Raw genomic sequence first — 22,469 nt, 5'->3', positions numbered from 1 at the left:
CTTTATCATACACATTTGTGCATAGTTCACACCATGAAAACGCTCTTGTGCAGAGGGACGCTCAGCAGAAGGAGACGCTCCCGTGTCAACACGGTGCTCTTCCAGCCGTGTGTGTTCAGCTGGCTCGCACCACAGTGTCGTTGAATAAATGTTTGTGGAGCTGCGAGCACGCAGTCATCTGTATACAGCGTCTTGAAGGCACCTTCAAACTGTGTTTGTATGCAGAACTATACCCTCAGATGACTCATGGAGAGCTCTTGATGTATATTCCACCTTATGAAGGACTGGAGCACAACGTGAGAGCTGGAAGAGAAAAACCTGCCTTCTGAAACACAAAAGAAAGTCAGCCGCTCTGCTGGAGCTGCTCAGTCTGAGAGCTCTCGTCTTGAGACTTCCTAAAACACACACCCACACACACACACTTCCCCCTCCCTCTCTCCTCCCTCCTCCTCTCCGTTACACACACACACACACACACACTCTCTTCTCAGACCGAGTGTCTCAGCAGCCTGGATGACTGGAGGACTTGGAGCTGCACGGCTGCCGCGTTAGTGGAGAGCGTGTGCGTGTGTGTGTGTGTGTTTGTGTGTGACTGCATGTGTCTGGGCAGACTCCCGCTGTAACACTGGTGTGTGTGTGTGTGCGTGTGTGTGCGTGTGTGTGTGTGTGTGTGTGTGTGACTGTGCTGACCGTCCATCCTGTTCTCAGCGGAGACTTTCTCAGCATGCAGATGGTGTGAGCAGTCAGGGGAAAAGTTTAGAGCGCTCAACCCACTGCACACACTCAGCCGCTTCAGCGTGTGTGTGTGTGTGTGTGTGTGTGTGTGTGTGTGTGTGTGTGTTGGGGACAGCAGAAGGAGCAGCTGAGCTGGAGTGCAACTTCAGCTGGCGTGTTAGCAGGATCTATGTTGACTGATTACCTGACACTGGATTGGATACCAGCGGTGTGCATCAGCACACGTCAGAGCCGAGGCTTCGACGCGGCGGTGTGTGTGTGAGAGGTGAGTCTCTTTGAGTTCTGCACTGTGCTTTCTGCCCGGAGGTATTTCTGCATTGTGCGTGCCGACGTCTCCAATCAGACTTGACATCTCTACTCCCGTTGGCACGGCAGAGGAGCGAGACGATGCTGTGGGCAAACCGTCTCCCTGGTTCAGTCCACAGGGTTTGATTGACACTTTCAGTGATGTAATTCATAAGCTAAGCATGCAGGTACGACTGGAGCTGAACTTTAAATAGAATTACAGAAGTTACACATCCTCCTGCACAGCAGTGTGTACTGTTAGTGTCGGTGACGTGATGCACAGACATGTCTAGTGATGTGATCTCCATCATTAGAGTGATCTCCACTGAGCAGCGGCACAACTCACCCAGCTGTGTCGCCCTGAGCTTCAAGTAGAGACGCAGCAGAGGGATGAGATGTCATAGATATGTCACACCTGCGTCAGCCTGCCGGGGATCAGAGAAACAAACAGAGACTAAACGCTGCCGTCTTCATGGAAAGAATATTGGCTTCATTGTTTACCTGAAGCGGCACCATGTCAGTCTGAATCCCCTTTGCAACGTTATACAGCAGTGTAGCATCAACCTTCTCTACTTTTGGGGAGGTTTTCCTCATGTAATTAAGCTCCAGTGCTGTGGCTCCGTCACACCATCAGGGTGCTGGCAGCGTGGTGGACAATGAAAGGGTGTAAACAACAAGGTGGTTGATAAAATGGCAGAAAGACATCTCTGCCACTTGTTTCCTCCACCTGGCGAGTCAACTGGAAAAGAACGAGGTGACAGCAGACAGGGCATGAGCCGAGGGAGAAGCAGATATGATGACCCTCCAGAGCCAGGAATGTGTGCAGTGCACAAGCTGGAAAGACCAGGATCAGGTTCCCGAGTCAGCTGCTGCTCTGCACTGTTCCCAGGTCTCACTCTGGGACGTCTGTTTGAGACGGAGAGCAAGGATGGAGACGAGGAGCTGAAACTACAGCAACACGGGAACGGAGACGAATCAGAGAAATGAGTTTTCATTTTGAGAAATACTCTTTATGTCCCGTTCAGTTACTCCAGAATCAATCATCTCATCTAACTTGAGGCCATTTGCATGAAGATGTCCAACTGCTGCTTTAACATCTGCTCGTTCACAAAGAGAATCTACGGCAAGGTGACACTTCTGAAGGTTAAAATGCAGAGTCAACTTTCCCCACACTGCAGTGGTAACAACAATAACATCTCTGGGGGAAAAGGACTTTCAGTCTCACTCTGTGACCGGAGCATCTTGAAGCCATTAAATCTGTGAAACCTGCCCCTGCATCCAGACGACTGCATGACGAAGAGCCGCCACATCAACGGTATGGTTCGCTGGCTTGCAGCAGTGTGTCAAACACATGCAGAATGAGTCAGCGGGCGACGTGAAGCCTTCAGCCTCCTGCACAGAGCTGCTGCTCAGCTTACCAGACATACGGTGACACATGGCGCACAGGAAACTGGGGAGGGAGGGGCCAGTGATGGGCAGCGAGCGTATCGTGCTGCATGGCAGACTGTGAATGGGGGTGAGGGGCACATATGGTGTCTAAATCTGTGTGGAGACAAAATAGACACTGACTCATGAAATTGACTCACACTGGGAAAGTTCGGGAGTTTATTGGGGTTTCAAACAGAGGGAGAGAAAAGGAGAATTCATCTCCTGGAAGCAATCCTTCTGTTTGTGGGAAACATGACCTCGCTCACCTCCCGGTTTCTCTTCCGGCTTTCACCCTTCCACCTTTCTCTTTGTGGCTGGCAGAGCGGGTTGAGCGGGTTGCGACAGATCGTGGACGACCTCATAATGAAGGATGTAGCTCTCGGATCGTGACCTCGCCTCAACCCGTCAGCAATCATAACAAACCCGCCTTGTGCGTGCGTTGGATGGATCAGTGGATCAGTTTCTTTTTCTCATGTGTGTGAGTACTTGCGTCTGTGACGCTCTGAAGCTGCTTCCTCTTTCACCTCCTACCCAACAGCTACAGGAGCAACATGCCCTCCTCTGCGAGCGTTCGCAGGAGTCGATCAGACGCGGCGCTGCAGCGCTGCCGGCGGCGGGTTATATTTGTCTTGAACACATGTGGGTCACAGAGGCCCACGGTGCAGACTTGAAGGGGCAATGCTGCAGAGGGATATTAAAAGGGTTGACATCATTGGCTGGCAAATAGTAGTTCATGTTTCCTCTGTTGCATGTTTTTTGGTCGTTGCACAAACAAATTCGAACCCCTCTAAAGTGCTGATGGACGTCTTCACATCTGATCTGAGTCAGCGTGGAGAGACGGTCGCTAATGAGACACAGACATACAGTCAGAGGAATAAATCATGTTTCATCAGTCTTGATCAGAAGAGCCGGTTCTGTTTTGACCCTCCACAGTGACTTTTCTGCTCAATGCACCAGTGACCTTTGCGTCTTCCAAAGTTGGCACAGACTTTACTGGCGAGCACCAGAGACGATGTGGAGCGCAGCAGCTGCTGAACACGCAGAAAAAACCTAGAGACTGAAGACAGACAGATGGTAATAGTGTTGTTTGCCACAAGTTACAGGACACAACTCTAGCTGCTATTCATCAGTGAGTCATTAAGCCTTCAGACTGAAGATTCATTCCATCTCCGTGGAGATTGATCACATGTATTATTAACACACTGCACATTAGTGAGAGTTTTTATCAACAACATGTTTTGGAGAAATTTGATTTATTAAAAATCCTCAGCAACAGTTTCCCCGTGGAGCTATTGTCCAATCAGGACTGAGGAACTGTAAATCACCACAGAAGAAGAGGTGTAGATCAAGACTCTTCCTTTATTATCTTCCAAAAACTCAAGAGAAGCAGTACTATCTAAACTATACTGCAGTCCAGTTACTAGCTACATCGGCTAACTGAGCATGAGGCTCATTCGTTTGTGGTGTGAGAGTTTCATGTGTGTTTTAAAGACGCTCCTGACTGCTATCAGTTGAGCCTGACACTTTTCACCATCATTATCCAGCTCAGTTTACGTTCCAGCGACCTTAACCCTGTTAGCATCATGTCTAGCGAAGCGTCTGCAAAGCAGTCATGAGGCTAAGCGTTAGCATCACTAGCTCGATAGCCACAGCAGATAAATACGCCAGCAAGTCATCCTTTCAGCCGATGACTCGACGCTCTGAAGAGACTTTTTACCATCATTCTCCAGCTCAGAGGACGCTTTGCTCCAAAGATGACTTGAAATGTGGCACATGATGTCTGTAAGATTCATGGTCACCATTTCTGCCGGCGGCGGTTTGGATCCAACCGCAGGATGAGAATCTGAGTCTGCTGGTGCAGTTTCCTCTGGACAGAGTGCTCCGCTGTGGCTGCTGCGACCGGCCACTTCCTGTGGTCTCAGAAGATTTCCTGCCGCCGTCCCCACCCGACACCACATTTGTTTTGCAGTTTGGGCAAAAGTCTTAAAAGTCCCAATTAAGGGAATTGAACGTTCTTCTTTTTGAAGGTCAAAATGTATGATTTTGGTAACTGTTGTAATTTCACCCACACACCCTCCTCCAAAAAAGAATCTTCCCGAGCACACTTTTAATTTCCCAGAGGAAGAGCCAGACTCAATATCCTGTGAAGCAGCTCAACTCAAACACAGACGAGTCAAACAGCAGCCGGCTGTTCGGTGCTGCTCGCTTCAGGACTTTCCCTCCAGGGAGCAAACACTCCTGACGCTGAGAGACGAGTCACACGACGGCCTTTCATAGAGTTCACTTCTCTTCTCCTTCAGACCTCTACATCTCCTCATTTCCTCTGTGTCGGGTCCACTCTTACTCCTGATGCCGCCAACATGCTTCTGGCATCAGTTACACAGGAGAAAAAAGACTGTGCTCATATTTAAAGGTTGAAATCGCTGCATGCTGAATTATCCTGAGCAGTTCATCATCCTACACCGCTCCATAACACACAGAACTCACCTTTTCTAATATCATGCATAGGTTCATCACCTCAGGTATCAGTTTACATCAAGTGACTGTCACAGGAAAACAACCTGAGAACAGCTTTTATCATTAAAGACATGTCCAATAGACAAGACATGTCTAATAGACACAAAGACATGTCTAATAGACACAAAGACATGTCTAATAGACAAGACATGTCTAATAGACACAAAGACATGTCTAATAGACACAAGGACATGTCTAATAGACACAAAGACATGTCTAATAGACACAAGGACATGTCTAATAGACACAAAGACATGTCTAATAGACACAAGGACATGTCTAATAGACACAAAGACATGTCTAATAGACACAAAGACATGTCTAATAGACACAAAGACATGTCTAATAGACAAGGACATGTCTAATAGCTGTATTTGATGTGACAGACACATATTTCAAAGCAGCATCAGTCTCTGATCTGCTGGCTCAGCATTCTTGTTCCTGATGGTCACAGACTGACACAGAAAACTAATCCAGCGCCAACATGGTTGCTCTCCTCATAGAAAAGTCACACCGTCCATTTTTATTCTTTCACTTGTGGAATTCATTCTTTTTTAATTCTCTGCCACAGAGCCACAAATCCTTTACATCCTGCAAAGAAATTACAGTGCAAGCATGCCGCAAAGCTTTGGGGGCTATCTTTGTGCTGTCCTCTCCAGGGTTCTGTGGTGTGTGTGTGTGTGTGTGTGTGTGTGTGTGTGTGTGTGTGTGTGTGTGTGTGTGTGTGTGTGTGTGTGTGTGTGTGTGTGTGTGTGTGTGTGTGTTTTTGTTGTTGTTGTTTCTGTATGAAGGTCGGAGTGTCTCTCCTCCTCAGTTTGGTGGAAGGTCTCAGGCGTGTGGTGAGAGCTTTCTGGGATATTCCTGAACTGCAGAGTTAGAATCAAGTGTGACTAGACGAGCAGATGCTAACGCAGAGCGCTAATCACCGCCTTGGAAGCCATCCATCGTGCCGCCATGCACGGTCATTATTCTGGAGAAAATTGGACTTCATGTCAATCTCTAACTATATTTACTTCATCCCAAAATAACTTCTCTCCCAATTGTGAATGCACGTTTTGCTAAATGTGTAGTTCAACATACATGTTTTACACAAACTGCTCTCGGAGTCTTTCATCTGTCTTGCAAAGTTATATTTATCACTTCTTTTTACATGTTTCCAACCTTGCTGTCCTGATGGGGAAATGTTATATATCTGCTTATTTTAGAGGCGCAGGGGACGACTCACACTGCCCGCCTCACACCTGCACACACACACCTGCACACACACACCAGCACACACACCAGCACACACACACCAGCACACACACACCAGCACACACACCAGCACACACACACCAGCACACACACACCAGCACACACACACCAGCACACACACACCAGCACACAGGTGCTTTACGGGGACACTGTTACAGGCTGTTTTCAATGCGCTGAATCGACAAAACAGCGGCGATGTGTTCTTGCAGAAACTTGCAGTTGCATCAAAAATAATGGCATCATATAAAATCCATGTCTGAAAAATAGGTCGACTGCAGGACTTCAGCCCGGTTGGGTCGTTCCTCATGCTGATCAGACTCATCCATCTATTTCTTACTGAAGCTCATCGGGGCGGGGAAAGTTCAAACAATACTTTCTTTTTCTTTTCTTGTTTTTGGCAAAATGTAGACATCCAGAGGAGCTCTGAAACAATCCACCTCCTCCATCGACACCACGTGTTTCAGTCCAAACAACGTCATGAAGGAGCGTTAAGTCTCAGCTTAAGAAAGACAAAGAAAGGTGGACGAACCTGTTGGCTTCGTCTCTTCTACTGCATCATCTTCCTCTTTTAGCCAACATTTAATTCATGCAGGAAAACTTTTGGCAAAGTATTCATACAGACCAGTTATCCCTGCATCTCCTTCTCCATCTCCATCTCCATCTCCATCTCCTTCTCCATCTCCATCTCCATCTCCTTCTCCATCTCCATCTCCATCTCCATCTCCTTCTCCATCTCCATCTCCATCTCCATCTCCTTCTCCATCTCCATCTCATTCTCCATCTCCTTCTCCATCTCCATCTCCTTCTCCATCCCCCTGCAGATGAACCAGACACAGTGATGATGTCGTTACAAATGCTTTTATATCATAAGAGCATATTAATCATCCAGCGTGTCTTCACCAGCATCCCTCATGTCTCCTGCACGTCTGCACGCTGTGTTTTCACAGCTCATGCTTTTGCAGTCAGAGAGTCTGAGCTCCTTTGTGCAGGCGACAGGTTACGAGGTTGGCGATGTCTGTGGCGATGGATCTGAATGCCGGGCTGGTTGTTGAGATATTTAGTGGACCAACCGACCCACAGAAGACCAGAAGACCAATATTAAAATATCAAAGGACGATATATCTTCTCCTGTTTGCCTGTTTGAGCGCTGTTGCTTATTCCAGCAGTTTATCTTCATGTCGTATATAAAATATATTCTACTTTATGGCTGTTGTTAGCATCACATCATGGTCATGATTCTGCTTCATGACATTTCTTCCGGCTTCCAGTGGGAACACAACATTTACAATGAGTAACTTTCCAAAGGTCACGATTCTTCACGGCGTCCAGGCGTGAGCCGAGAAACTAACGTCCTGCTAATCTTTTTCTACTCGTCTGTTGATTTATAGATTCATAGATGATTCTTCCTCGCGCTGCGACGTACGTCCACTGGACTGCACCTCAGTGAATTGTAAATGTTTCAACTGCAAGTCATTCACATGAAGAAACCTGAAGTTATTGACCGTTTCACTTTGCACAGACCCGGCAGTGCAGGCGACTCGGCTCTGGTCCCTCTGGTTCAGGCTCAGGGATTCACAAAGGAAGCATCAGGGCCGCTGAGGTGATTCCCTCCAATATTAGTGTCACCTGTTCCCACAAAATGAAGATTGTTCCACAGCTCAGATAAAAGCTTTCCCCGCTGTTATAAAGAAAGCTCTGCCCTCGTTTTCCCTTCTTCCATCCAGCAGTAAAGGCGCACATGAAGCAGCGCTGGACCCAACAGCACCAGTGGGTTGTGGCCTTCATGCTGTCTGTAGTAGTGAGTGTGTCTGTGCACACACACGCACACACACACACACACACACGTGCAGGGTTTGAGATCACAACAGCGGTCCTGCTGCTCCTGCTCCGGTGCCGCTGGGCTGCGTCCGGTCCTCATCTGGACCGGCGGGCTGGTTGGACTGGCGGCGTGTGTCTGTTATGCGTGTGGGAACAGTGTGTCGGTGATTTATTGCATGCACTCGTGTGTGTGTGTGTGTGTGTGTGTGTGTGTGTGTGTGTGTGTGTGTGTGTGTGTGTGTGTGTGTGTGATAAGGCTTCGCGTCTCTCCTGGCATGTTTGCTTACGAGTGTGTAACCGTATAAACTTTGAGGTTGTAAAAGGACGAGCGTTTGCTTCAGAGGGTCAAAGAAGATCAACCGCTGAAGTATATTAACGATGCTACTCCCCCGTCGACGTGCCTTTGAGCAAGACAACCGATTACTAGCAGGACTGGCACTGTGCTGTAGGAAGGGGAACGCAAAGACAGGATGTCCATTTGGAGGGTTAATGATGAATCACAGTGGTTTGAAGAACTCTATCTTTAACCTTCTGCACACTCAGCAAACGCTGTTCATGAGTTATTGCATTCATGGATTCATATTATATCTGCAACGTGCAGCGAGTTGACTTTTCTAAGGCACTAGTCAACCCTACAAAGTCTCTCAGTACATGACCTCTTAGAATAACAATCAACCAGTCATTAAAGGCACCAGCAATATTAAGTTCACACTAGAAAACTGAAAATACAAATATGAATCTCATAATAGATGAGCACAATAGATCCCCTTTAATTCATTTCAGCTGCTTAACGTTACTTATTACCATACAGTATTACTCAGATCACATTCTCTCACCTGGATATTAAGTAGACTTTAATATTAAAACAGTTAAAAAGGGTGGAAGGGTCCAAAGAGACCGACATGTGCAGGTGGGTTAGCAGATTAAAGAGATTACGGGTTTGTCTGGTCATCTGGTCATGAATTCCTCCTCCCACACTTCCTCTTCTGCGCTCGTCTCCTCGCTCTCAACGCTCCAGTTTCTACGAAAGCTTTCTGTTGTAAATATTGAAAAGAGAGCGCTGGTGGATTCTGCAGCATCTGTTTGTGATGCGTTGCATTTGTTCACCTTTCGGCTGCTCTGAACACACACTCGACGTCTGCAACCCAAAACACAATGAAACTTTTCCTTTTCCTCTTCCTGCAGATCAGAGTCGCTGCGATGGAGGACCAGCGCGAGTCCCACGCCGGCCCCCAGCGCGGCGCCGTCAGGTGTGGCTGGCTCAGGAAGCAAGGCGGCTTCGTCAAGACGTGGCACAGCCGCTGGTTTGTGCTCCGAGGGGAGCAGCTGCACTACTACAAGGACGAGGACGAGACCAAGGTCCTGGTAAGGATGCAGAAAGACTCCACCGGGGTAAAATGATGAAGTGCCACGTCCTTTGATCATGCAGGGACTTACACAATGAAACATGCATTCGTAAATATATTCATTCATAATTGTACATTGTTAAAAACTATGAGCATTGAGTTGCAAAACAACTCTGTTCCCAACAAATGAAGTGAATCTCTTCTGAGTTGATGTGACCCAGCAGCCAGCTGACTTGTTAGCTTATGAAACAAGATGAGCGACACTGTGAACAGCTGATCAGGTCCAGATGGCGGAGGCTGCAGGGGTAATGTTTGGGAATCGATTGTCTCCCACGCGTCTGTTCCTGGTCAGGTTCAACGACACAACAGACAAAGTCCCATCTGGACACAAAGAGCTTTGTCCAGGTAGGAAATAAATGTGTCTTGATGTGCATTAGCCGGACATTCACTGCAGGTTGAGTCACAGAATGAGGACAACTTTTAGATTTTGATGCACAGACTTTCTTTTTTTTTTGGGGATTGATTCAAAGTTTCGGCGCTGTGACTGTAAGTCAAAGTAAAGTCTCTTGTGAGCTTGTTGTCGTCACACAAAGCTTCGCTGGAAGAAGCTCTGACAGTGAGCGATGCAGACGACGAGGCGTCGCTAATGTTACCGTCGCCGGGCAGCCGCTCTGTGTGAGCATGTGCAGAGCGAACAAAGAGCCAGACGGACTTCTCCTCCTCATTACAGAGACTCCAGGAAGAAAAGGAATATCTCTTTGTTTTTAACAAACTGTCAAAGTTGAACCTGCAGCTGGGAATCTGTTGTCATTCATTTACGTCCCTTCAGTTTTAGAGAGACTCACAAGTTTTGATTCATTCAAAATCAATAGCTTTTAATAAATTAGCGGTTGTTTCCAGATCAATGGGGCGACTCGTTATTTGGAGCGTTGCCTTTGTGCAATATTCCCGTTTCACAGCAGCCATTTTGGCAGAGCAGAATATACACAGGCGTAATAGATTTAAATAATTACAGCCCCATTATGATGAGTCGCTCCAGTGAGCCGGCGCGCACAGAACCAGCGTGCCTCAGATGGAGCAGCATAATTCATGTTATTAATTACACCTGTGTTCACCCTGCAGTGACTTGTCAAAATGACCGCCGTGAAGCCAGTGTAGCAGCCAGCTGCTTCTCACCAGAAGCTCTGTTCATTGTCTGCACTGCACACAGAGGACCACGAGCGTTTCCTGTTTAGCATCCACCCAAACAGGAACACTTTGAGCACGACCCAAACCTTCATACTGTTCCTCAACCCACTCGTCTCTGTCTGGCTGACTTCCCAGCATGCTCGGCGTCGCCAAACTCAAGCTCCAGCAGCAGCAGAAGTGTCTGCAGGTTAAAGACCTGAAGGCGAGCCGCTCGCCGACTCGGAGAGGAGAAACTCTTCACTGCTGTTTCTGGGCAGCTCCGGTTCTGAAGTGAAAGCAGGAGCAGCGACTTGTTTACCTTCGATTTTTTTACCTTTACATTAGTTGTTGGTGCTGTGGAGGTCCTGAGGGGAAGATGCAAGTGATGTGCAGCAGGTCCTTATAATAATCTACAGACTCTGACAGGAAGCAATTTGTTTGCCTTTTAAATATTCTTCCATCTATTTTTACCCAGCCAGAAATATCATCCATTAATGTCTCAACAACTGCAGCGACTCTTTGATGTTCCGTCTGCTCTCTCATACTTATGAAACAAAGCCAACAAAGATTTCACATACCGAGAACTGCTATTTTTTATTTATTTTTCCAGAGAATGGAACATTTGATTAAAACTCAGTCGGGCACGGAGCAGTGCGTTCAAACTCCTTCAAACTTTGTGACCTCCAAAGCAGCGCAGCACAGATGGAGCACAGGAACAGCTCAACCGTGAAGGAAAACCTTTGCTCTAAAAGAAGAAAACGCTCTCAAAAAAACGCTCTAAAGTAAAAACTTTCTAAAAGAAAACGTTCTTAAAAAGAGAACTTTCATAAAAAAAAATTTTCTAAAAAAAAACCTTCTAAAAAAAAAACTTTCAAAAAAAAACTTTCAAAAAAAAAACTTTCAAGAAAAAAACTTTCCAAAAAAAAACTTTCAAAATTTTTTTTTAAAAAAAAGGTCTAAAAAAAAAAATTTGAAAAAAAAAAATTTCAAGAAAAAAACTTTCAAAAAAAAAATTTGAAAAAAAAATTTGAAAAAAAAAAATTTGAAAAAAAAACTTTCAAAAACGTTTAAAAAAATACATTCCAAAAAAAACATTTCAAAAAAAAAAAATTCAAAAAAAAAAACATTCTAAAAAAGAATTTCAAAAAAAAAAAATTAAAAAAAAAATACATTCTAAAAAAATTTTTCAAAAAGAACTTTAAAAAAAATACGTTCTAAAAATAAAACTGCTTTCAAAGAAATGCTAACGAGACTCTCACAGCGGAGACGAACAGTCTGAAGTCACTAACGTCCCAAAAGAGAGAGAGAGGCCGAGTCGTTCCTGTGACCTTTGACCTTTGACCCTGACCCATCGGGGAGCGAGCGCCCCGCTCGGCGCGTGTTCAGTGCTTCTCTCTGACCTGAACCACGACGGCGTGAAGCCACATTTAGATCCGGTATTAATGGATTCTGTGGCGCGCTGTGGCGCCTCCATTAGTTAGCGGTGGCAGCGACATCTGCCTCTCTGTTGCCATGGCAACACGGATGCTGATGAGGCGTTTACATGTTGAAACACAGACGTGTTTTATTGTGTTCTGCCGCTCCCTATACTTATGACTCTTTAAAAAGAAATACTTACTCAGTGTAACAATACATATTACACATATTATTATTATACATATTATTATAGCTTCAAGTGTTTCTGGTCAAACATTTACCTTCAGCTCTGTTTTCAGTCTCATCCAGGAGGGAAACATCTGGCTCTTCAGAGGATAAACGTGACAATAAGTTTTATCTTTTTATCGCTTTTTGTTGTTGAACGCAGCCTCTGCTTTTAAAAATAATACTTTGAGAACAGTTATGAGTAAACAAAACAGTGAAGGTACAAACATACAAACAAAACAGTGATCTGAAGGAAGCTGTGAACCTTCTGAGTTGATGGAAACTGTCCAGTGTTGTGAGATGGAGATGTTAACATCTGGAATAAGAACCCAAGAGGAGCAACGCTGCAACACGTTCACACCTCAATACAACAAGAAACGACAACTTGCATGTCGTGTTTGAGAGGAGAGAGCCAACCAGACACTTCCTGTCCTAGTTATTACTGTGTGATTTTCATTTCTGCACATATGGTTTCTGTTTGCGATACAAAGGTAAAAAGAAAGTATTAAAACACTTTTTTTAAAGGAGACTCTCCAGCTGTTCGGCCCTGTGTGGGTTTGTCGCTACTAACACGTTTAGTAATGTGATCCTGAGAGGAAAAGTGACTAAAACCACTTAACCGAAGAAGAAAAGACCTTAACAGTGAACACCAGTGAACCAGTGACGGTATGATTTGCAGTATTGTCCAGATGTTCACGACGTTGTCGTGTTCCTCGACACACATGACACGCGGCTCTGAACTGGTCCTGCCAGGATGAAGCAGCAGCGCCGGCACACATCATGAGAAGGAGTGCATTATTCTTGTCCGCGTGGGAGCGCGTCGGGCCGAACCTCAACGAGCGACGCCGGGAATCTGAAGAACGGAGTCACACGGAGGTGAAAGGTCACGCAGAGCATGCGCAGGGCCGGCACGTGTGGGCTCAGCGTCAACATGCCATCTGCCTGCCGTACGCGCCCGTGGAGACGCACACACAAGCATTCTCTCACACACACACACACACACACACACACACACACACACAGGTTCTCAGATTACATCTGGCTGAACCATAAACAGAGACCGGATTCATTCGGCGGGTGAAATGGTTTTGATTATTGTAATTTAAAGCACTCATCTGTATTCCAGAGGAGGGAGCGAGGTAACAATTATGAATGACTGAATGAGGGAGTTGTAAATGAATGAATGAAACCCCTTTGATGATATTACAATGACAGAAGAAGTCAACGACATATTAATATGTAATTAGCACATTAGCATTCTCGTCACAAGTCCTGCGAGTGAGTTGATAAATATTCAGAGCACCAGCTCAGACAAACGGGTCTGAAGGAAAGTACGACAATGAGGAATTGCAATAACTCAATAATGCAACAGAGCAATGATGCTCTGAGTCCTGTGTGTTCCTCTGCAAACTGTTTGACCTCGGCCTTTAGCGGCGGTGAGTGAAATGCCACTGCGGCTCTGTAATTATTCACCCTGCTAGACTGTGTCGTCTTGCCGCCTCTTGATAACACACCAGCGCCGTACGGCTCCTCTGACCTTCACCGCTCTGCAGGCTCTGGACCACGTCGACCTTGAGGAACGCAGACCAGGCTCCGCCTGAGACGCCACGCTGCGTCTCTTCACACGGCGCCATCACGATGATGTGGACATGATCCAAACACCCTCCTGTGTACGTCGATGATGTCGTCAGGCGTGCGTCTGATGACATCATCCTCTGGTTACAGAGGATGACGTGGGGCGTAGAGCTATTACAGGTGGGGCGTGACCCTCTAGTGGGGCGTAGAGCTATTACAGGTGGGGCGTGACCCTCTAGTGGGGCGTAGAGGTATTACAGGTGGGGCGCGACCCTCTAGTGGGGCGTATAGGTATTACAGGTGGGGCGCGACTCTCTAGTGGGGCGTAGAGGTATTACAGCTGGGGCGTGACCCTCTAGTGGGGCGTAGAGGTATTACAGCTGGGGCGTGACCCTCTAGTGGGGCGTAGAGCTATTACAGGTGGGGCGTGACCCTCTAGTGGGGCGTAGAGGTATTACAGGTGGGGCGTGACCCTCTAGTGGGGCGTATAGGTATTACAGGTGGGACGAGATGCAGATTCTATTAAAAAAAACTTCTTTTTTTTTAAGAATCCTTTATTAATCCCTCAGTGGGGGATTATTCTCTGCATGTCATCATCCTCAGAAATGAAGCAGCTTTGTGCTGCGGTGAAGCTCTGGAGCTTCAGTGCCTTGCTCAAGGACACTTCTGAATTAAATATTATAATCCAGCTGATGAGTTGCCAAATGTACAATAGCAAATGTAGACAAGCTAACAGAGACTTTAAAGGTATTTATTTCATGTGGCAGCCGGGCCGCTGCTCAGTCTGCAACACAGTGATCTGTCAGACAGAAATGTGCATCAGCAGTATCAGTTCATGACATATAATCCATCCACTGTGTCGCCTCAGACGCCTGCAGGCAGAGCTGAGAGCAGAAGCACACAAACGATGTCTGTTGCCATTCCTCCTCTGTTTGCTGTGACCAGCAAATCAAAGCCGGCGTGAGGTTTGATGTTATGGCACGTCGCATGAGGCGCTGCACGTCAGCAGCTCCAGAGAGAGATCACCGGGCCGCAGGAAGGAAAGAGTTGACATTATTATTACTGTTACGTCGAGCGTGAGATGGAAGTCACACACAGAAACAGTCACAATGCACAGTGCAGCAACGTGTTGTGTTTTGCATCAACTGGACCCACTGAGGTCGTGGAGGGAACTCAACATGCGACCGTGCAAAAGTCCTGCATCAGTAAGCTTCTGTTGCAAAGGCATGACACGTGCTGAGCGTTGTTTTTAGAGGAAGTGGGTAAAGTATGGACACTTCTCTGCAGTACAGGAGGAACTCTCTGCTTATACAAAGTTCTGCACATAAGCACCACGCTGCTTTCTGGGATTTGCACCCATGTTTTTTGTTGAAGGTGTCTTTCTTGAAACCAAGACTCGAGCTGTATATCACTGTGTTGTACGCAGGCCGTCATGACGTCATCCAGCAGAACAATCTAGTTTCAATCTGTTTCCTTCATGTTCTTCAGCTCTCTGATGAGCTGCATGTCACATTATCACTTCAGAAGACATATCAAGGTTTCATTCAAGGCTTTTTCTTCTTCCTGGTCGCCGGTTATCTTAAAGTCCCGCCGTTGTTTATAAGCGTTGTTTATCCTCTCAGACTCCACGCCGTCTGCTCTGAGTTGTTGGACACAAACTGAATGAACATGAAGCGGCAGCGTGGCGTCTCTGCCGTCTGTGCAGCTGTGCTTCAGTTTGAAAGCTGCAAAGTAATTTACCTGTAAAATATGTGCTGCACAGGAATATGCCTCCTGCTGGCTCTGTGGGGGTCATTTGTGTACTTTGCAATGCAAAGTAGTGACGCCACCTGCAGCTGGGTATTGGTTTTAAGGGTGGAGGGACACTGGAAGCTCAGCTGAATATGCAATTAATATCACAGGAAACATGCAACTCATATGTTAAAGTTGGAGCTCATATATATATATGCAGACTTGAGCCTCCTGCTGTCTCTTTCCTCCGTTGTGTCTGCACAGCTTTTTGGGTCGCGCACAAGAGATAAGTGGGTTTGTGTCACTGCAGCGTTCCCAAAAGAATGACCTCATCCTCGTTAACAGCAGTGTAAAAATGCGGAGAACCGCCCAAAATAGTTTTTCTTCTTCTCTTTCCTCGTGCCCGTCGGGTTGGGCCGATGCTCTCTGGTCACCGGGGACGCATGTCCGCATGGGAAGTGTGTCTGAGGCCAGAGGAGAGCAACGTCCGTGTTGTGGCTTCACACTGTGGCACGTACCTCTGAAGTCCATCTCACCCGCACGCGTTTCATTTCAGTCGCATCCTGTTTGCTCTGGAATCAGGAGGCGTGACCGAAATGAAAATCGCTTTTCACTTCATAAAGAACTTCATAAAGAACTTCTTCAAGAAGCGTTTCATCCGCACGATGAAGCTGAACAGAGCCTGTTGCTGACAGCCACATCAAACACGCTTCCCTCTTTCCTTCTTTCCAACCCGTTTGAAAGCAGCTCCTCGTGGGGCTTCAGGTGGGGTCTACTTCCTGGATGTCACAGTTAAGGCTCATTAGAGCTCTCTCTTTCCAGCAGGAAGGAAGCGGACTCCCCTTCAGATCGTTTCATGTGTTCAGGTCCTTCAGCGCCAGCGCCGTCACCGACGCACAGCTTGTGTGCGTTAGCGTGGCCGGCTGGAGGCCGCGGTCACGCCGGTCACGCTGCTCTGTGGCGCCGAGCAACACGCCGGCGATCAGAGGGAAGTCACAGGCCGACTGAAGGAAACCTCTGGGCGAGGCCGCCGCGGGCGCAGTGTGAATCCAGCCCATGACGGTTCAGGTCCATCCCTTCACGGGGTCGCAGCTCATGATGAGTTTCAGTATCACATGAAATGCACATGAAATGACAGAAAGCATGTGTGGGACTGACCAAATAAAATAACCAAATACTCATACTTGAGCGGTTGGAGAGTTTTGGAGCTGAAATTAATGCTTTTCACGAGGAATGAATCAGCTTGAAGATCGATCGCGACTGTAAAAAGCTGCAAAACCACAATGAATAAAACTCTTTTATGAGTCTGTTTAATGTTTCAGTGAAGTTTAATCAGCCAACGGACAAAAGTAAAAGCGATCAGCTGATGGCGCTAATTCAAACCCTCATAATGTAACCCTGTGTTTTGTGGGTAAAATGTGAAGTCACTTGAGTTAGTTTATTGTTATATTCTTATTGTTTTACTCATTGACTTGTTGTTTTGTGTGTGTTTCTTTCCTTGTGGTCCTTTCGGCCAAACGCATGGTTTGTTTATTGTATTTTTTCTTACCTTTTGAGTGACGGATATTTAAATTATTATTAAAAAACAATCCTATCAGTGTGTCTCTGGTCCAGTCCACGAGGGCTCCAGCCTCCCATGATGCTCTTGGAGGACGACGTGCGCCCTCAGACTTTCAGGTTGTTGAGGTTATTTGTCTTGGTTGACTTTGGTAGAAACTGATGCTGATGCTGTGAAGAAGAGTCGTCGATGCATCATAGAGGACAGAGCCGAGCGGAGAGCCGGATCCTCTTTTGCCTCGTTTAGAAGTGCTGAGCTCCACCATCCTGAGCTCCATGGGGGGTTATATATATTTATTTTATTATTATGGACCAGCGGCTCGGGCCAGCTCGTACACGTGACGATGCAACATAATGAATCCTGTGACACGCATGGTGTCGGTGTTTTGATGCTCAGGAACGTTACAGGAGGAGAAGCTCGTGAAGATAAACTGTTCTAGAGCAAATGTGCAGCTGCATGTAAAATACAATGTAAATAGAATTAAAAGCATATATGAATAGAATGTAAAAATAATATATTCTTGTGGGATATTTTAAAAAACAACACAGATAATCTGAATCATGCAGAAAAAACATGAATAAACAGATGTCTATGTCTAAGTAAAATACTCGGTTTGGTGTTCTGCATCTGATCGTCGGCTCTTCTTTTCCGCAGGGAGCCATTTTGTTACCAGGAAACAAAGTTTCAGAGCATCCAACCAGCGGCGATGAAGGAGGGAAATTCCTCTTCGAGGTCGTTCCAGGTAGGAAAAGATGAGATGAAGCTCTTGATATGATTTATACTCATATGTGTTGCAGAGAGTGAGATGAGAAGATGCTCTCATGTTTACACTCTTGATATGAAGCTACAGCTAGCATGGTGTTAGCTTGGCTTGGCTTTAAGGTTGGAAGCAGGGCAATAGATGGACCCGCTACGTACAAAGCTTAACACATAAAATACACACGTCAGTGCCTTTGTATGTTGAATCCAGCAGAGACCCTTGTTTGAACCCTTATGCTAAGCTAAGCTAACTGGCTGCTCTTAGTGGATATGAGAGCGGTATCGATCGACACATCGAACTCTCAGAAGAAAAGAGAAGAAGTTTCTAAACGCTATTTTAGTTCTGGAGCTCATTCACGAGCTGACATTAACCACTGACCACACACACACACACACACACACACACACACACACACACACACACACACTAGCACAGACGCCAGGAGGCTGTATGGAAACGTGTTCCAGAGCAGCTCAGAGGAATACTGGAGTATGTTCCCATGCGGAGCGATGCCAGGAATGTGAGTCTATGGAATAGATATTTAAACACACACACACACACACACACACACACACACACACACACACACACACACACACACACACACACACACTGGGGACGTAGAGACAGCTGGTAAAAGATACAGTAGCACCAGTAGAGACATCCACAGTAAAACACTGCAGGAAACACCGGATGTGAGAAACAACTATTGCACTTTATTTCCCTCCAATATATATATATATATATATATATATATATATATATATATATATATATATATATATATATATATATATATATGCTCTGTCCCAGGTGTCGTCTTTGTGTGGTCACACCTGTACAGAGTTGTGTTGTGTGGTAATACCTGTACAGAGTTGTGTTGTGTGGTAACACCTGTACAGAGTTGTGTTGTGTGGTAACACCTGTACAGAGTTGTGTTGTGTGGTAACACCTGTACAGAGTTGTGTTGTGTGGTAACACCTGTACAGAGTTGTGTTGTGTGGTAACACCTGTACAGAGTTGTGTTGTGTGGTAACACCTGTACAGAGTTGTGTTGTGTGGTAATACCTGTACAGAGTTGTGTTGTGTGGTAACACCTGTACAGAGTTGTGTTGTGTGGTAACACCTGTACAGAGTTGTGTTGTGTGGTAACACCTGTACAGAGTTGTGTTGTGCGGTAACACCTGTACAGAGTTGTGTTGTGTGGTAACACCTGTACAGAGTTGTGTTGTGTGGTAATACCTGTACAGAGTTGTGTTGTGTGGTAATACCTGTACAGAGTTGTGTTGTGTGGTAATACCTGTACAGAGTTGTGTTGTGTGGTAACACCTGTACAGAGTTGTGTTGTGTGGTAACACCTGTACAGAGTTGTGTTGTGTGGTAATACCTGTACAGAGTTGTGTTGTGCGGTCACACCTGTACAGAGTTGTGTTGTGCGGTCACAGCGAGTACGTTTGGTCACTCCTTCTTTCCTCTGTGCCGCTCTCAGCGGCCTTGACCTCTGACCTTCAGCCTGAGGGTCACAGTCCTGTCGTCTGGGCTGGATGTGAGGGTTGAAGGGATTATGAGTATTATTCTGTCTGGAAATACACACCACAGATGAATACAGAAGCGTTTTACTAGCTCGTATCCTGAAATGTGTGTTTAAGTTAAGTTTAAATGCCCAAAAATAATGAAGGCCTTCACCCTCAGATTTCATTGTTTTTAAACCAAGGTCATAACTGACTGATGAGGCTTTCTTCTTTCTTTGAGTAACATTTGCATCATTTTGTCTCTTTCTGTAAGCCGGAGTGATGTTTGCTTCTGTGCAACTCACATGTAGTTATTTCCTCTTTCAAAGGTTAAGCTCTCGTTTCAAAGAAGGAAGGAAATATGTAAATTTATATAAATATAGATATGTATATATACATGAGGTTACATTCCTCACAATGTTTGATACACATTTTTACTCATGGTGCAATACTTTTATACACATTTTACTTGTTGTACGTTGTATTCCATCTGTATATTTAATATTCTTCTTACTGTTTAATTGTTTTAACTTAGTTTTATTGCTGTTCTACTGTTTATTTATATTTCTTGATCTTTATCTGTATTTCCTGTGAGCTGCTGTAATCCTGTAATTTCCCCACTGAGGGACTAATAAAGGATTATCTTCTATCTTCTATCTTATCTTAAGTCCAGCCCTCAGCATCTCGCGGCCCTCACAGCCTCAGCTCTTCTTCTCTTTGCTCTCACTTCACTCCAAACGTTTGTCGTAAACGTTCTTCTTCTAAGCATCAAAGCTGCGGCTTCTTGTGTCTGCGTGTTAAAAGGCCTTAAAAGCCACGTTCACGACACGCTCTGCTCGTTAAAACCCAACCGAGTTCAACAGAGTTTCTTTAAAACACCTCTCATGCTACAAAAAACTGCTTTCGCCTTTCGGCAGCATCCACTCCGCCCTCAAACGGACGGAAAACAAGAACATTTCTTGTTGTGAAGACGGCACATAAAGAAGTCTCAGAGAAGCGAGAGTGAAAGGAAAAGCCGACACATTTATTCCACTAGTGGAACTGAACACAACACACAGACAGTCTCTGGCAGCAGGACAGACGGGTGTGATGGGGTCTGTGGTGGACAGAGATGTCCGTTGTCCTCTCGGCCGCTGGAGTATCAGGACATCTCTCAGGACATCTGCATGCAGGGCGACTGCTGTCACACCAACACACACATGTGTGTCTCTGTTCTGGAGCTTCGTCCTTCACTCTGAGCCCCAAACAGCTTGAACGTGAGGTTCTGTCAATCTGTCTTCTCCTGTCTTTGTTTCTTCCACATCTGGATGGTGTGTGTTAAAAACCTGAAGCAAGAAAGACTGACAGAAGGTGAGGAGGAGGAGGAGGAGGAGGAGGAGGAGCAGGAGGAGGAGGAGGAGGGCCGATCCAGCACATTGGCGTAACAATATTTAGACTGGAATCACGGTGATGTCTGACACTGACACACTGTGGTGCAGACACAATGGGGCTTTGTTTGTCTCGCCCACACGGTGAGACTTAAAGCTGCAGTTCTTCCTCCACTCGGACACGTTGGAACATGAGCGCACACGGGCCGAGCTGACGAGAAGAGGAGTAACAACCCAAGAAATGCAAAAGCACTGCTGTCAAAATCTGTGTTTGTGGCACTAAACGCAGCTCATCGTCGCAGGACAAGCTGACGCCACGCTGCAGGACACTACAGCACATGTCCTGAGCCGCCTGCAGGCTATTCTAAACTCTGCTACTTCCTGTGAGGGACGACAACAACAGAAAAGTAACTCCTGAGGGAGTCGCTCCCACACAGGCAGCGCTGGCAGGATAGAAACTGGGGTTTATCTCAGTCCATGTGTCTGCAGAGCGAACAGGAACAAGCTGCTGCTGAGGACCAGTGTTATCTGATGCTGCTGAATCCCTCAAGAATGTCAGACACACAGCTGTGTGACGACACACAGCTCGCCTTTAGCAAGTTATGAATTCAGACAAAACATATTCATCTGTCAAAGCTGCATGAATACCTGCAGCTTAAGCTGGTCCGACTCGGACTAATCATCCTAATCCTGTAAAACAAGAACCAACACAGGAAACACTCCCCGCTGTGCTTTTGATGGAGGAACAGTGTGCTCCTGTTTCCCTCAGCGCATGGCTCATGGACACTCGGCTTTGGCTGTAGAGTTCAATCTCTCTCTCTCTCTCTCTCTCTCTCTCTCTCTCTCTCTCTCTCTCTCTCTCTCGCTTCTCTCTCTCTCTCCCTCCTCTCCTCTCTCTCTCCCTCTCTCTCTCTCTCTCTCTCTCTCTCTCTCGCTCTCTCTCTCCTCTCTCTCTCTCTCCACTCTCTCTCTCTCTCTCTCTCTCTCTCCCTCTCTCTCTCTCTCTCTCTCTCTCTCTCTCTCTCGCTCTCTCTCTCCTCTCTCTCTCTCTCTCTCCTCTCTCTCTCTCTCTCTCTCTCTCTCTCTCTCTCTCTCTCTCTCTCTCTCTGTTTCTCTGGTTCGAGTGTCTGTTCAGGTCACAGCGCTGCTGAATTATGGGAATATTTCCAGAGTTTATCCCCCGCAGGCCACCGTCCCTTCATTCAGGGCTTTGTGGTGACGTCTGCGTGCAGCTGGACGCCTCATCGCCTGAGTCTCTGTTTCCTGGAGAGTAGAAGGGTTTCCTCTCCTCCACCAGAGTCACAGATTATCGTTGGCTTCACTTTATACAAAGTGAAGTCTCTGCATTCCCTCATGTGAGTCGACTGAGGGGAAGTTTGTAAATTATGGTGATAGCGCCCTCGTGTGGATTTCTAAGGCATTGCACTGCTGGGTAAATCCTCTAATCAGGCCTGTCAGTGTTAATCTCCTTTTGCTTTAAGGAGAACAGGATGCAGGTTTCCACTGGAGCAAAGCGTTAACATCGTATGATCCGTCTGTATGGAATCATGCAAAGCTTTAGACTTTGTGCTTGATAATAAAAGTGCAGATGTGAATCACTGCATTTTCATTCACATTTGCATTGCTTGTATTCTACAGTGTTGGTATTGAGAACATAGTCTATTATATATATATATATATATATATATATATATATATATATATATATATATATATATATATATATATATATATATATATATATATATATATATATATATATATTATTAATAAGCA

The 22,469-nt window shown here is 46.0% G+C and overlaps 1 protein-coding gene across 1 annotated transcript in view; it reads left to right on the top strand.

Annotated features, from left to right (window-relative positions):
* Positions 1-504: 504 nt before the first annotated feature.
* The window catches only part of arhgap24 (Rho GTPase activating protein 24), a 50,092-nt gene continuing 28,127 nt past the window's right edge, over positions 505-22,469 (top strand). Inside the window, exons 1-3 of the mRNA XM_068573681.1 lie at positions 505-1,000; positions 9,223-9,402; positions 17,710-17,797. Of these exons, the coding sequence (XP_068429782.1) occupies positions 9,238-9,402; positions 17,710-17,797 (253 nt within the window). The 5' untranslated portion in view covers positions 505-1,000; positions 9,223-9,237. The remainder of the gene's footprint in view (positions 1,001-9,222; positions 9,403-17,709; positions 17,798-22,469) is intronic.

Source organism: Clinocottus analis, unplaced genomic scaffold (genome assembly GCF_023055335.1).
Source record: "Clinocottus analis isolate CAN_PGR_092001 unplaced genomic scaffold, fCliAna1.0.p SCAF_13, whole genome shotgun sequence".
Taxonomy (NCBI): Eukaryota; Metazoa; Chordata; class Actinopteri; order Perciformes; family Cottidae; genus Clinocottus; species Clinocottus analis.
Note: the sequence above shows the minus strand (reverse complement) of the source record. Positions and strands in the feature narration are given on the sequence as shown.